The sequence below is a fragment of the Falco rusticolus genome, chromosome 12 (genome assembly GCF_015220075.1).
Source record: "Falco rusticolus isolate bFalRus1 chromosome 12, bFalRus1.pri, whole genome shotgun sequence".
In the NCBI taxonomy this organism is placed as follows: Eukaryota; Metazoa; Chordata; class Aves; order Falconiformes; family Falconidae; genus Falco; species Falco rusticolus.
This window is the reverse complement of record NC_051198.1, coordinates 4694158-4706743: the sequence shown is the minus strand read 5'-3', so window position 1 is coordinate 4706743 and position 12586 is coordinate 4694158. Positions and strand designations below refer to the sequence as shown.

At 44.8% G+C, this 12586-nt stretch overlaps 1 protein-coding gene across 1 annotated transcript; it reads left to right on the top strand.

Annotated features, from left to right (window-relative positions):
• The first annotated feature begins 4822 nt into the window (after nt 1-4822).
• Nucleotides 4823-12474, top strand: CCT4 (chaperonin containing TCP1 subunit 4). Its single transcript, XM_037405128.1, has 14 exons — nt 4823-5056; nt 5494-5546; nt 5791-5880; nt 6629-6737; nt 7985-8127; nt 8819-8940; nt 9027-9159; nt 9546-9685; nt 9991-10087; nt 10388-10498; nt 10804-10934; nt 11038-11272; nt 11859-11972; nt 12268-12474. The coding sequence occupies exons 1-14, from the start codon at nt 4939-4941 to the stop codon at nt 12280-12282; spliced, it is 1611 nt and encodes a 536-aa protein (XP_037261025.1). The 5' UTR covers nt 4823-4938; the 3' UTR covers nt 12283-12474.
• The last annotated feature ends 112 nt before the right edge of the window (nt 12475-12586 follow it).

Genomic DNA, 12586 nt, shown 5'->3' with positions numbered 1-12586 from the left:
AGCCTGACAACCAGCATTTCTCTGCCAACCTGACACTCATAAGGAAAAATGTAAAATTTTTCTTAAGAGCAAGGAGGGGATTACTGTCTGGGAAAACCCAAACCAGTAAATCAGTCTACAAGTGCAATAAGACTTTTTAAAAATATTGTAGATTTTGGAAACAGAGATCAGATACCATTCATTGCGCTTATGGGAGGGGGAAAGGCAAGAATTCAGTGTTTTTTCATTCAGCACAGACAAAGGTAAGTAACATTAAGTATGTTTGTGTTATTTGGTATCTTGAAATTCATTTGCCGTATCATATTATTGTGGAATAGTACAATAACTGGATGGGGATCTTCTAAGCAGCTCTTACCTGCCTCAAAACCCACTGATGATTCAACTGATGCTTGTGGATTTTGTAGATCCAGGGCACAGTGGTGACTTTTATAGTGCTGGGCAGAGAAATGGACCATGCTCTGAGCCGTGCCGCAGTACCTACGCGGTCTGCCTAGCCAGGTGCAGTGCCTCTGCAGCATCTGGTTACTCAGTACCTGAGCAGATCAGTGCCCCAGGCCCACTGATACATATAATTGATCTGCCCGTATGCAAAATGTAGCGGCTTGCATGCCCCAGCTCTAGCACCTCTGAAGACTCAGGGGCTGCCAAGCAAGCGTGAAATAAATAATCTCCATTTTCACTGCTAGAGCTGACCAACCCCTAACTTCAAGCTGACATTTCCCATACCACAACACATTGTTAAGAGTGCTTTGACAAATGTAGCCACCTTTAAAGGACAATCTTTGAAAAAAAGGTCTGAATCTATAGGAATCTCTTATAGCAAACTCTGCACAGGATTAGCAATGTTTACGCTACTGTCTTAGCAGAACAAAGTCACTATAAACAGAGTATTTTTCTTCTCTCCCAAACCACAGTGCAGCACTGTATTTTGTACTGCTACTTAATCCTCACCCTTCCGTGCTGGATGGTATTACCTACAAGTACATGTAAGAAGATAATACTTGTATGGCACATTGTGTATTTCCTGACATACTACCACAGTACATGTCCTCATTTTTGCTAGATCTTTTGCTGAAAAGGCTGGATGAGCAGCATTTTCAACTCTTTACCATGGCTCTCAGACTATATATATTTTTTAAAGGAACGTAAGGGAGAAAAAACCCTCACAAGGGTTTGTGTGGAGGGAGTGTGAGAAAAGGGACAAAAAGTCTCCACAATACATAGCCTATTGGATACACCCAGAGCGGGAGAGTACCAAAGTAAATCAAAACAAGTAAAAGACCCCCAAGAGAAGTCCATAAACCCCATTCGCCGTCTCCTCCAGAAGGTGGAAGCAGCGGTGCAGCTAACCCTGCCATGCAGGCGGGCCGTGCCGGCAGGTCCTGCAGGGCTCTAACCGGGGCACAGCGCTCCCCCACCACGAACCATAACCTCTGGGCTGAAACTCTAGCCAGAAGGGAAAGGAATCACACGTTCAGCGCTAGGTAGAGACTGTCTTCTTCCTTGAAAAACTAAAATCTACTTGTTGTGCAAAATATTTTGTGCTAGGAAGTCATGAGTATTGCGTTTATTAAGTGTTTAGAAGCCACTTCTCTTATCTGAGCATGATTAAGTGACGATTCTTAATAACTTATCTAAGGCCATTAGGTGAAATGATGTCACCTTCTCTTTGGCAATCATTTGTTATGCTGTCATCAGTACTGCCTTGAGAATAGCTGACAAGTTATCTCCAGGAAAAAAGACCCTACATGAGTCTGATGGTTATATCCAACCTGACGTAAGTGCAGTAAGTAGTAAAGATACACAACCCAGGCATTTTTTCCTTGCAAAAAGGACAGAGATGCAAATATTCCCAGAAGTCCCATTTTATCCTAATCATATGTTTAGTTGTCCGCTGACGATATTTATGCTGTGAAGGTTGTTCATGTTGTTCACATTGCAGCAGAACTAGCAAGGTCCACTTGATATTAGGACTCCATTTGACAAGATGCTGCACAAACAGCTAGTAAAAAAGCGTATCATCTAACTGCACCGGACTAGAAACAGTTGAGGAAGAAAAATAAGAGAGACAGAGGTGATGTGATCCTCCCAGAGTCTCAAGCACCTTGTACAGCTGTGACTATCAAGATGACACTAGATGACAACAGCCTTTAAATTAGCCAGACAACTCCTTTTAAATCCAGTGCAAACCTGAGTGCACAGGCTAACGCTTACAAAACCCTTAATCCTAACCGAGCCCTGAAGCCTAGCTCTAGAGAAGCAACCCTGCCAGACCAAAATTATTAGTAAGAAGGTAGCTGCTAACCATTGCAGCCCTAAACTTAGCTCACCAGCTTGTTACATAACAAGTGAAAGTCCAGGCTCTCCACCCAGCTATGGAAAAAACTCCAACCCCAAATGATTTGTAACACTACAGGGGCTGGTTTTGCCACACATGGAGCTATGTGTGGCAAGGTGGCTGTGACAGCAACACGTCTAACCTTCATTTCCTTCAAAATCCTGAAAAAACCTTGCTCCTAAGCCTAGCGCAACATCGAGCAGCATATGCTCACGGATGGTAAGAGCATACAAGCTAGCTGTGTCAGAAAACCAGGGCCTTTGCGCCTCTTTGGCATCACCAAATTCAAAACCTCGTTCAGCACCAGAGAAGCACTATGTGCCACTGCCTGAATTCACACAATACCCTGAAATGTAGCTATAACACTTACATACATTCAGGAGAAACCAGGAGCCTCCTGTAATACCACAACAAAATCTAAATGATGCCTAACTAGAGGCGACAAGCGGATGACCAGCTACAGCAACCTAAACGTACCTCAATAGCTCTTTTAAAAGCTTGGCACTCTATGAGTTCTAGCTTTAATGTTGCATTAGCGTTAAATGTCCAGGATTTAGTGCTGTTTCCATCGCTGCTTGAGATACTTTAAGATCAGCGTCAGAGTCCCCAGTGATCTCGGTCATTTACGATGTCTTTCTGATGATTTGGAAGGTGATATAAATGCAGGTCAAGCCTCTTACTAGCAGACCTTTCCCCTGTCTATGCCCTGGATGTATCGCTACCTTTTTATGTAAAACTCTTTTCTTCTCTGCCTGTTAAAATATGAATGAAAATAAAAAGTCAAAGATAATTCACTTCCAAAACCTTCTCTCTATAATCTCCAACAGACAAAGAGCAGTTATCTACGTTTCAGTGGTGCATAAATCCAGAGAAAAAAATCCAAAGCAACTGTTAAGAACAGGTGAGAGATTATGAAATCATGTGACTGCGGAGTCTTTTTTCCCTGTTTTTTTTCCTGACAACAGAGCTGTCCAAATGCTTGATTTTTATGTATCACCAGACAAAGCTGGCACTAGAAAATTGCTCGCCATGAGGATATGCTTCACGTGCAGTGAGCTCCTGATATAGATGAAGATACTTGGAAACTGAGCTCAAGAGCTCACATTCTTTGCCCGTTTCTTACAACGCACTGTCTTACATCAGCAGCACCTCACTAGTGCAGGGACACATTTCTTGTATAACTGTCTCTACATGGGAGCACTGTACTAGCACTGCCATATCATAGATTCTGACTTTTCACATCCAGTTAGAAAGGGATATGCCATAAAAATGCTATGGTTTAGATATTACTTGGGCATTTTTCTTTCAGTCAGAACTCTTTGGAGCTGCTGTGTCTTACTTTGAACAGCATACAAAATTAATTCACTTTGTGGATTCAAGTATATGCTTTGCATCAGAACCGTATTTTGTTTGTATTCTGTTCAAGCTGCAGAAAATAATTTAAAGAGCTATTCAGAAATCCCCAAAAGACAGGCATACAGAAGCATCTTGTATCAATACAGTAGTTGAAGCAAGATCCTCCTAAGAGATGTGAGCTATTTTTCAACTCTAACATTATTTTTATTGGTAATAAAGCCTACCTTTTTACAGTGGTGATACAAGCTGAAACATGAGTCCCTCAGGCATTGGTTCTGTTCTTCTCCTGCAATTAAGTCGGCCTAACTCCACTTGTGAATAAAGCTGCTGCTTAAACCCCCTTTCTGGCAACAGGTTCTGCAAAGCACAAAAACCCAGGTGCTTGAAACCTGCCCAGAAGAGCCAGGATGCCATGGCAGGCCTTGGTCTTAGCAGGGAAAGGCGGCAAGGCGCCACACCAAGGCATGTAAAGGGCCAAGGCCAGACCCGCCAGGCCAGAAATGGCGCCGAGCTACAGCTGTGCTCCCGCCCAGAACCGCCTGCCAGGTGTTTCTGGCACAGGCGTGCAGCTGGATTTCACAGGGCCTGTGTGGTGACGATGAGACCAACGGCGGGACTTGGTGGCCATAACATAAGGAAAAGGTACCGCTCCTCACAGCCCTGGGAGCCGCCTTCCCTCACGGAGGCCACCGCTAGCGGGACCCTTTCACCAGCCGCCTCACGGGCGCAGAACCCACGCACGGCTCCGTGCCTCTGCCCCCCGGAGCCCCGCCTCGGTGCCCCTGCTCCCCCGAGGGGCAGGCGGAGGGGGATGGGGGGGAGGAGGCGCCGCAGTGGAGGACGCGGCGGCCCCGCTTCCCGCCTCAGCGCGGGCGCGCCCCCCCGCCCCCTAGCGGCGGTGGCGGCAGCGCGGGCCCAGCCCGCCATTGGCGCAGCGCCGCCCCCGGAGCCCCGCCCCGCGCCGCTGGGCGCGAAGCCGTGGCGAGGCCCCGCGCGGCCCCTCGCGCAGGCGGCGGGCGGGCCTTTGGGTGTCCGCGGCGTTCGCCGGCGGGCGGGGCCGGCGCGTCTGGGCGCGCGGGGCGCGGGCGCGCGGCGGGCAGCCCCGCGTGACGTCACGGCGGGCGCCAGCCGGCAGGACCCGGGCGCGTCGAGGCGGGGGGAGCGGCGGCGGCGCCTTCTGGAAGGTTCCCGGCGGGGCTGCCGTTACCGCTCGGCCCATCCGTGCCCATCGGCGGCGGGCGACCATGCCGGAGAACGCGGGGGCCAAGGGCCACGGCGGCGCCGGGAACCGGGCCAAGGGCACCTACCAGGACCGCGACAAGCCCTCCCAGATCCGCTTCAGCAACATCTCCGCCGGCAAAGGTGAGGGGCGGCCCCGGCGCGCTGAGGGGAGCGGCCCGGCCCGGGCCTGGCTTGCAGGGCCGCGCCGCTGGGGTGCCGAGCCGTTCCCCTTGGCCGCCCCCGCGGTTGGTGGCGGCGGGAGGCGCCGGGCCCGGTGCGGGCCGTGTGCGGCGTGTGGCACAGGCCGCGGGCGGGCTGTTCGGCGTGGAACGGCCCCGTGCCCGTGCTCAGCTGTAAAATGGCCGTGGCCAGGCGGCCGTTGTTTCAGAGGAGCTGTGGGAAGCAGCCCCGAGGCAGCGCCGGGTGCCTTCGCTGCTCGGTGCTGGCGCGGTGGCTGGGCACTGCCCGGTGCCGGGAGGCGCCGCCTGGCCAGGAGAAACGTTTGGAATGGTGGAACCAGCGCTTGTAGCTCTTCAGATCTTCTTGGCAAACGTGTGGGTTTTTTTCCCTCTCCCTAGCTGTTGCCGATGCAATTAGAACAAGCCTTGGACCAAAGGGAATGGATAAAATGGTAAGCTTCATACTTAAACGTTTAAAATGTTAAGTTTACTGGAGATGCTGTAAAGTCAGCGTGGTTTATGTAGGATGCCATCTTTTGTCTTGAAATTATTTTCTAGTTTTCATTTACTTAAGGGAACGTGTGACATAAATGCACGTCTCCGAAAAATAATGTCAGGAGAAAAGTTCTACATCAAGTATCAAATTAAAGATCTGTAGTTACTGATCAGAGCTGTGTTTCTCCTCTTCCTTCTCAGATTCAGGATGCTAAAGGAGATGTGACAATCACTAATGATGGTGCTACTATCCTGAAACAAATGCAAGTTCTGCACCCTGCAGCCAAAATGGTAACTGTTTGTTTTCCATTGCTTGGACAACGGCAGAGCTTAATTTCTGGGACAAAAAAGCATAGTAACACTTTATGTGGATTTGAAGAGCGTTACTTGCTAGTATCTCACTAGATAGAGCAAGAAGTTTTGTGCCGTGTGCTCCAGGAACATATATTTTGATTGTAAAATGTGCTGAAGAGTTCCAAGTCCTTATTTCTTACCACGTTCCTTATGCATAATAGCTCTGGTCATGCTGTAAGACACAAAAGCATCTAGCCCAGACTTTCACCTCTCATTTGAGAGAGAAGAGTCAGTGATGCCCCAGACCACTAGGACAGAAGAGAAAGAAAGAAGAGTATGAGTTAATGTTATGGTCAGGTGGCCTGAGGATAGGTAGCCTGGCCTTTTGAGATGTTAGACCTCTTAGATTTGGCTGTGGTTGGAGGTGGAAATGAGCCTCCTGTGACCCTCCTGCAGGAAGGGGAAAGGTAGACCTGTTAGACAGGTGTGATCAGATTTAAGCTTGGGAGAAAAGCTTTTTTGTTTCGTTTTACCATAGCTGTATTTCAGCGAAATAGGTGTACAAGTATGGGAAGTAAGTCACAAAAGGTACAAACTTCAGATTAGAAAAGACATGATTTGTCCTGATAGCAAGTTTAACTTCAGTAATGCTGCATTCTTGACTACCTTTTGTTGTTGTTGCAATTGTCAGTGTTTGCAATTAAGTGGCAGTATGTATAAATTTTTGTTATAATCTGTTGTTTAGTTGGTAGAGCTGTCAAAAGCACAAGATATCGAAGCTGGTGATGGCACTACATCTGTTGTTGTCATTGCTGGAGCTCTCTTGGATGCCTGTTCCAGACTTCTTCAGAAAGGTAAATAATATATTTAATACAAAAACATGACTGAAGGTAATTGTAAGTCTCTTAAAATCCTGCACGTATCTAATGAAGCTTAAAGTACCTGTGTCCGGTTGAAACATGAGAGGTAACTGGAGTCTTCACACCCAGGTTCTACTTGGGTCCCACTCCTGCTTAAAAAATCCATTTAGCTTTTTATTTTTAATTTAATGCATTACTGTTGATACAGGAAGTAGTAGCTAATCATGTGATAAATGTTTCTGTGCAAATACTCACTTTGATTGTATTTGTACTTCTTGCATGGACAGAGATAGTCTAAGAAAGTATAAATGAAATTTGGGACCAGTGATTCTGTAGGTTTTTTTATATTTGGCAAATTTATCGCCTCCCATCGCTTGTAATATATGGCTCTTGAAAAAGTCTAGTCAGGGAAAAAATGTGAGTTCTTTTCCATCATCTCAGGGCATTCTCATGTAGTCATCTTTCCTGCAGTTCAGGAGCTTTTGTAGCTGGCCAGCCACATAAGAATTAGGTTTCTGTGTGTGCTGGAAATAGTGAGGATGGTTGGACCTGCAAAGTTCTGTTCTGCCTCAGATCTGGACTTAAACTTGGCGTCACCTTGGCAGACACCATTTTGCTTGTTGTCCTCTTTCTGGCCCCTACCAGTAGTTTGCTTGTGTTCATTTACTTCCTTTCCTGGTGCTGGTGGTGCTGCCAGACCAGCAGCCTGGCACCCTCTGCTGTAAGAGGTAGTTAGAAGATCCCTGTCTTAACATTTGCCCGTAAGCTGCCTGCTTTCAAAAGATAAAGGGTGTGTCACACACTACAGAGACATCAAGGACTTTCATACACAACTTGGAGAAAACAAGTCTTTGGAAATCTGAAATGAGATTGCTGTTAGGCTCCTTGTAGGTAACCTGAACAGAAGCAGCTTTAAGAATGCCAAGGGCAAAGAAAACAGAGAAACTATGTTTCTGGGGTGTCAGACACTGCAAGGAAATGTGCTGTACTTGACTGTGAGGACAAATTATTAGGAACGGTAGAGCTTTTTTCCTCAGCTTTAAAACTGGAAAGTAGTGTGGGAGGTCATACACTCATGAAGAACACGTGTTGCTAAAATATCTTCAATTTATTCTGACACTTTAATTCTGACAATTAGGAGTCTCTCTAATCTTAAAAAGGAAGGAGAGGGTGAGGAAAACCCAACAAAACCACTGGTTTGAAAGCATGACTGTTTAACAGCGTTTTTATACTGCCCACAGGAATTCACCCCACCATCATTTCAGAGTCATTCCAGAAAGCTTTGGATAAAGGTATTGAAGTATTGACCAACATGGCACAGCCGGTTGAACTGAGTGACAGAGAAACCTTGCTGAATAGCGCAACTACTTCGCTGAATTCAAAGGTATGACTGATACTTGAGCTTGTACCTCCAGGGTAGCTGGGCCTTTTTTTTTGTTCAGTTTTTCCCAGTTCCTGCTGCTCTTCGCTTGATAAGAATACCCTGTGCATCACAAATCCACTTGGTTTTCAGACATTGCCTTTGACTTTTCAGAAAGTCATGGTTGCCTCAGACTAAATTGAAGCACTCAAACTGAATGTCAGTCTGAAATACATGGCGATCTTAGATGTCGACTGTAAGTGTAAAAACAAGCCTCAAGTGAAAATAGCAACAGAAGAATCGGGTGGGATACTGAGAGCTTTTGCCAGCAGTTTGTGCAGGGTGTTTTGGTTCATGTGGCAGAAACTCCTGAGACAGTATCCAAATCTGGAGAAGTGTGCTAGTTTCCCTTCCAGTGCAATAATCTGGGAACTCTCAAAAGTCTTCTTCTAAGAGTCTAAGCAAGAGAAATTAAAGCCGCTAAGCATGGGTTTTCCCCCCACATGGCTGTGCTTTCCTTTAAACGGAGCAGCCATTAAGAAGACGCCACGTTATGACATCTGGTTGATGGACAAGGAGGGAAAACAAGCTTTGTTTTAAAATTCAGAGTCAGACACTGAAATACAGTGTCAGTATTTTTTTGAGTTTACTGTTTATCAGTGTTAAATCTCTCACCTTTTTTTCCCTCTCCTTTCTTTACTATTCAATCCCTTAGGTTGTGTGTCAGTATTCTAGTTTACTTTCTCCAATGAGTGTGGACGCAGTGATGAAGGTGATTGACCCAACTACAGCTAGTAGTGTGGACCTGAGAGATATTAAAATTGTTAAGAAGTTGGGGTAAGAAACAGTTCGTAACTAGATGAATTTTGTCTCTGGATTCAGCTTCCCAAAGTGCTAGAGTCATAGATGTTTTTTGTTTCCAGAGGCACAATTGATGACTGTGAACTGGTTGAAGGACTAGTCCTGACTCAGAAGGTGGCAAATACTGGTGTAACCAGAGTGGAAAAAGCCAAAATTGGCCTCGTTCAGTTCTGCTTGTCTGCTCCAAAGACAGATGTGAGTTAAACCATGACCACAGTGAAACCTTTTGCTGTAGTACTTGGGAGATGCAAATGTAATGGTAACACGTTGGGTTTTAAGATGATGTGATGTCAGCTCTATTCCACAGCTATAATGAAGGTCTGCTGGGTATTGCATAGATACTCATAACTCTTTAAGAACTTGGATTTGGTATAAGAAAGAAAATAGTTCAAAAGTCCAGTATTTCTCATGATTTAAACAGTCTCTAATTAGACATATTCTACTGTCATGTTTGTTTGCTTTGAATCGCAGGCTCCTAAGTTAAAGAATTTGGAACATCTTAACACTTGCTTTTAAAGTCAGGAGTGCATAATACTTGTTTTTCTTTCTCTTTTTTTTTTTTTTTTTTTTTTATTAAATAGATGGACAACCAAATAGTTGTTTCTGATTATGCGCAAATGGACAGAGTACTGCGTGAGGAGAGAGCCTATATTCTAAATTTAGTGAAGCAGATTAAGAAGGCTGGATGCAACGTACTGCTGATTCAGAAGTCTATTTTGCGGTATGTTAATACCGATGTACTGACTTATGTGGGTGTTTGGGGGAACAGCTGGAATTGTTTGGAATACGTGGAAGATTGAAGCCAAATACTAACAGTCACACTTGGCAGAGCATCAGGCTGGCTGTAACAGTGACCATACCTTTAGAAAGCAGCACTAGTGTTGTCTATATTTTGAGTTTAATGACATCCCTACTTTGCAGTCTGAAGAATTTCAGCACTGCTGGTAAGAAGCATGCAACTGGCTAGTAGTATGACCCGGTTACTAAAATAGCACTGTGGACTGACTACTTCCCTCTTGTTTTTAGGGATGCTCTTAGTGACCTAGCCCTCCATTTTCTGAACAAAATGAAGATCATGGTGGTTAAAGACATTGAAAGAGATGACATTGAGTTTATATGTAAGGTAAAGTGAGTTCTATAAATGGCTGTTAAAGTAGCAGTGGTGTTTAAAGTCTACCCCAAAACTCTGTACCCAGCCAGTGCCATTTATTGTGACACTTCATGAGCTTCATGTTCCGATACATCCCTCAAAACCATTCCTGTTCTGTTGAACAGTCACATTTCTAGAAAGATTCAGTACAGATGTAAAAGTTAAAGTCCTAGCTGCGTTTTTCTGTAATAGGCAGAAGAAGTTACGTGGTGTACTTGCTGACTTTGCAGTTCATGTGCTGGATTATTTTTGTTCCCCCCATTATTTTTTCAGACAATTGGAACTAAGCCTGTTGCTCATATTGACCAGTTTACTCCTGACATGCTGGGGTCTGCTGAGCTGGCAGAGGAGGTCAACTTGAACAGTTCTGGGAAACTAATAAAGGTGAGTGAGTGACAAAATATTAATACCTACTTAATTATGTTAATAACAAGTGCTAACTTCTAATGTTTTTTTACTACCGAAATTACTACATTGAAGTGCCTACTTCTGATCCCTGAGTAGCCACTGACTTGGGAAGTGTAGTGGTTTTGCTTAGCCAGATGTCAGTACTGTTGTAGAGCTTGCAAATACAAACTCAAAACTCAATTTGTTTTGTTGCTCAATTTGTTGCAAATACAAACTCAAAAAAGTCTGTTTCTGTCCAGAAGCACTTTTTTTTGGTCTTAGTATTCGGGTTTATGTTTTAGATTACAGGCTGCACAAACCCTGGAAAAACTGTAACCATTGTGGTACGTGGATCCAACAAACTTGTTCTAGAAGAAGCCGAGCGTTCAATTCATGATGCCCTGTGTGTCATAAGATGCTTAGTTAAGAAAAGGTAACGTCTGCGTTTGGTTAGAGTAATTAGTGTGCTAATACTACAGAGAGCTAATCATTTAGGTACTGAGGTGAAATGGGGTGTAACTTTAATTTGTCCGCAGAGCTTTAATAGCAGGAGGTGGAGCCCCAGAAATTGAGTTGGCACTGCGCTTGAATGAGTATGCTCGCACTCTGAGGGGTATGGACTCGTACTGCGTCCGTGCGTATGGAGACGCACTGGAAGTCATACCGTCTACACTGGCTGAGAACGCTGGTCTCAACCCTATTTCAACTGTAACAGAGCTAAGAAACAGACATGCTCAAGGAGAGAAAACAGCTGGCATTAACGTCAGAAAGGTAACTGTTATATGCATAGCATAGCTAAAAAAATACTCGGGCAGTACAAGGAAAATACACAGCATTAGGGCAGAGCTAAGGACAGGGCAAGTTTGTCTCTCCTAAGTGTCGAAATGTCCCTAAAATCAGTGTTCAGGTAGATGATAGCTTATTCGCTGAGGCTTTAACAGCTTATCTTGAGTATTGATAATAGCAGATATTAAATACAAGAAACTTCCTGTATCTTTTCAAAAACGTTACTTCAGCTACAAAAGTGGATCCATTTAGAATGGTCCATCAATATTACCGGCAGCAGAAGGTGCCCGTATGCTACGAGTAGCACACCTGGGCTAGCTTCTTTCAGTTGTCACTCCTTAAGCTGGCATAACTGTGCTTATCTTTTCTCGTGGCTGATTTTTGACTGGATATGCCAAGTGCTTGGGGGAGATGATGTGTACCATAATATTCCGGTTGAGGGTGGGAGAGTACAAGCCCTTTGATAGGCTAGTTTAGAGCTGACTGTTCTTCTTGGGATTCTACTAAAAGAAAACTTGCAAATCAAACTGTAGTCTGATTTGCAAAAAGTAAAAGCTCCTTGTTCTCATAGGGAGGCATTTCCAACATCTTGGAGGAGTTGGTTGTCCAGCCACTGCTAGTGTCTTTGAGTGCACTGACTCTTGCAACAGAAACTGTGCGCAGTATTCTTAAGATTGATGATGTGGTGAGTAGTGTTTGCGTTGTTTTGGTTATTTTTTTTTTTTCCACAAGCACCAGGATGGTTATTGTCATCTAATTTGCTGTACCTCAAAATACAACTGTGGTGTAGTTTTCTCAGTTGTATGCTACTTAAACCATTTGGTCTTCTACTAACCGCAGTTGGAACAAAATGAAATGCATTATAAATATGGCACTAAAGTAAGGAGCTAAAGGTGACTAAAAAGCCACGATGTTTAAGTGAAGACGTAATTGTTGCGTATCTGGTGGGCGTGACTGACTGTGTGAGCTCCTCTTTGCAGGTGAACACGCGATAAGCTGAACCTCCGGAGATTGGGGACCGTGCCCTAGACCTCCTTCCCTGGGGTCTGGTTTCCTCGCCAGAAGCACCTGCGTGAACTGTCTTGAAGCCCCCAGAGGCTTACGTACTTTTATCAGGTTAATTTAAAAAAAAGTAACTGTGTTTTCAAAAAGGAAATCCTGTTTATCAATAAACATGCGGTAGTCTGCTTGAGTCTTCGTTTTATAAATTTGCTGGAAATAAGGTAAACCTTGTTATATTTGCTTTTGTGTGCCACATGCACTTAGCTCTGGAAAGTTTTAACAGCAAATAATTAGCTC

Coding starts and splice junctions, on each gene's coding strand:
- CCT4 (XM_037405128.1), top strand. CDS start 4,939: ATGCCGGAGAACGCGGGGGCCAAGGGCCACGGCGGCGCCGGGAACCGG. Junction 5,057..5,493: donor CAACATCTCCGCCGGCAAAG/GTGAGGGGCGGC, acceptor CCCTCTCCCTAG/CTGTTGCCGATGCAATTAGA. Junction 9,686..9,990: donor ATTCAGAAGTCTATTTTGCG/GTATGTTAATAC, acceptor TCTTGTTTTTAG/GGATGCTCTTAGTGACCTAG.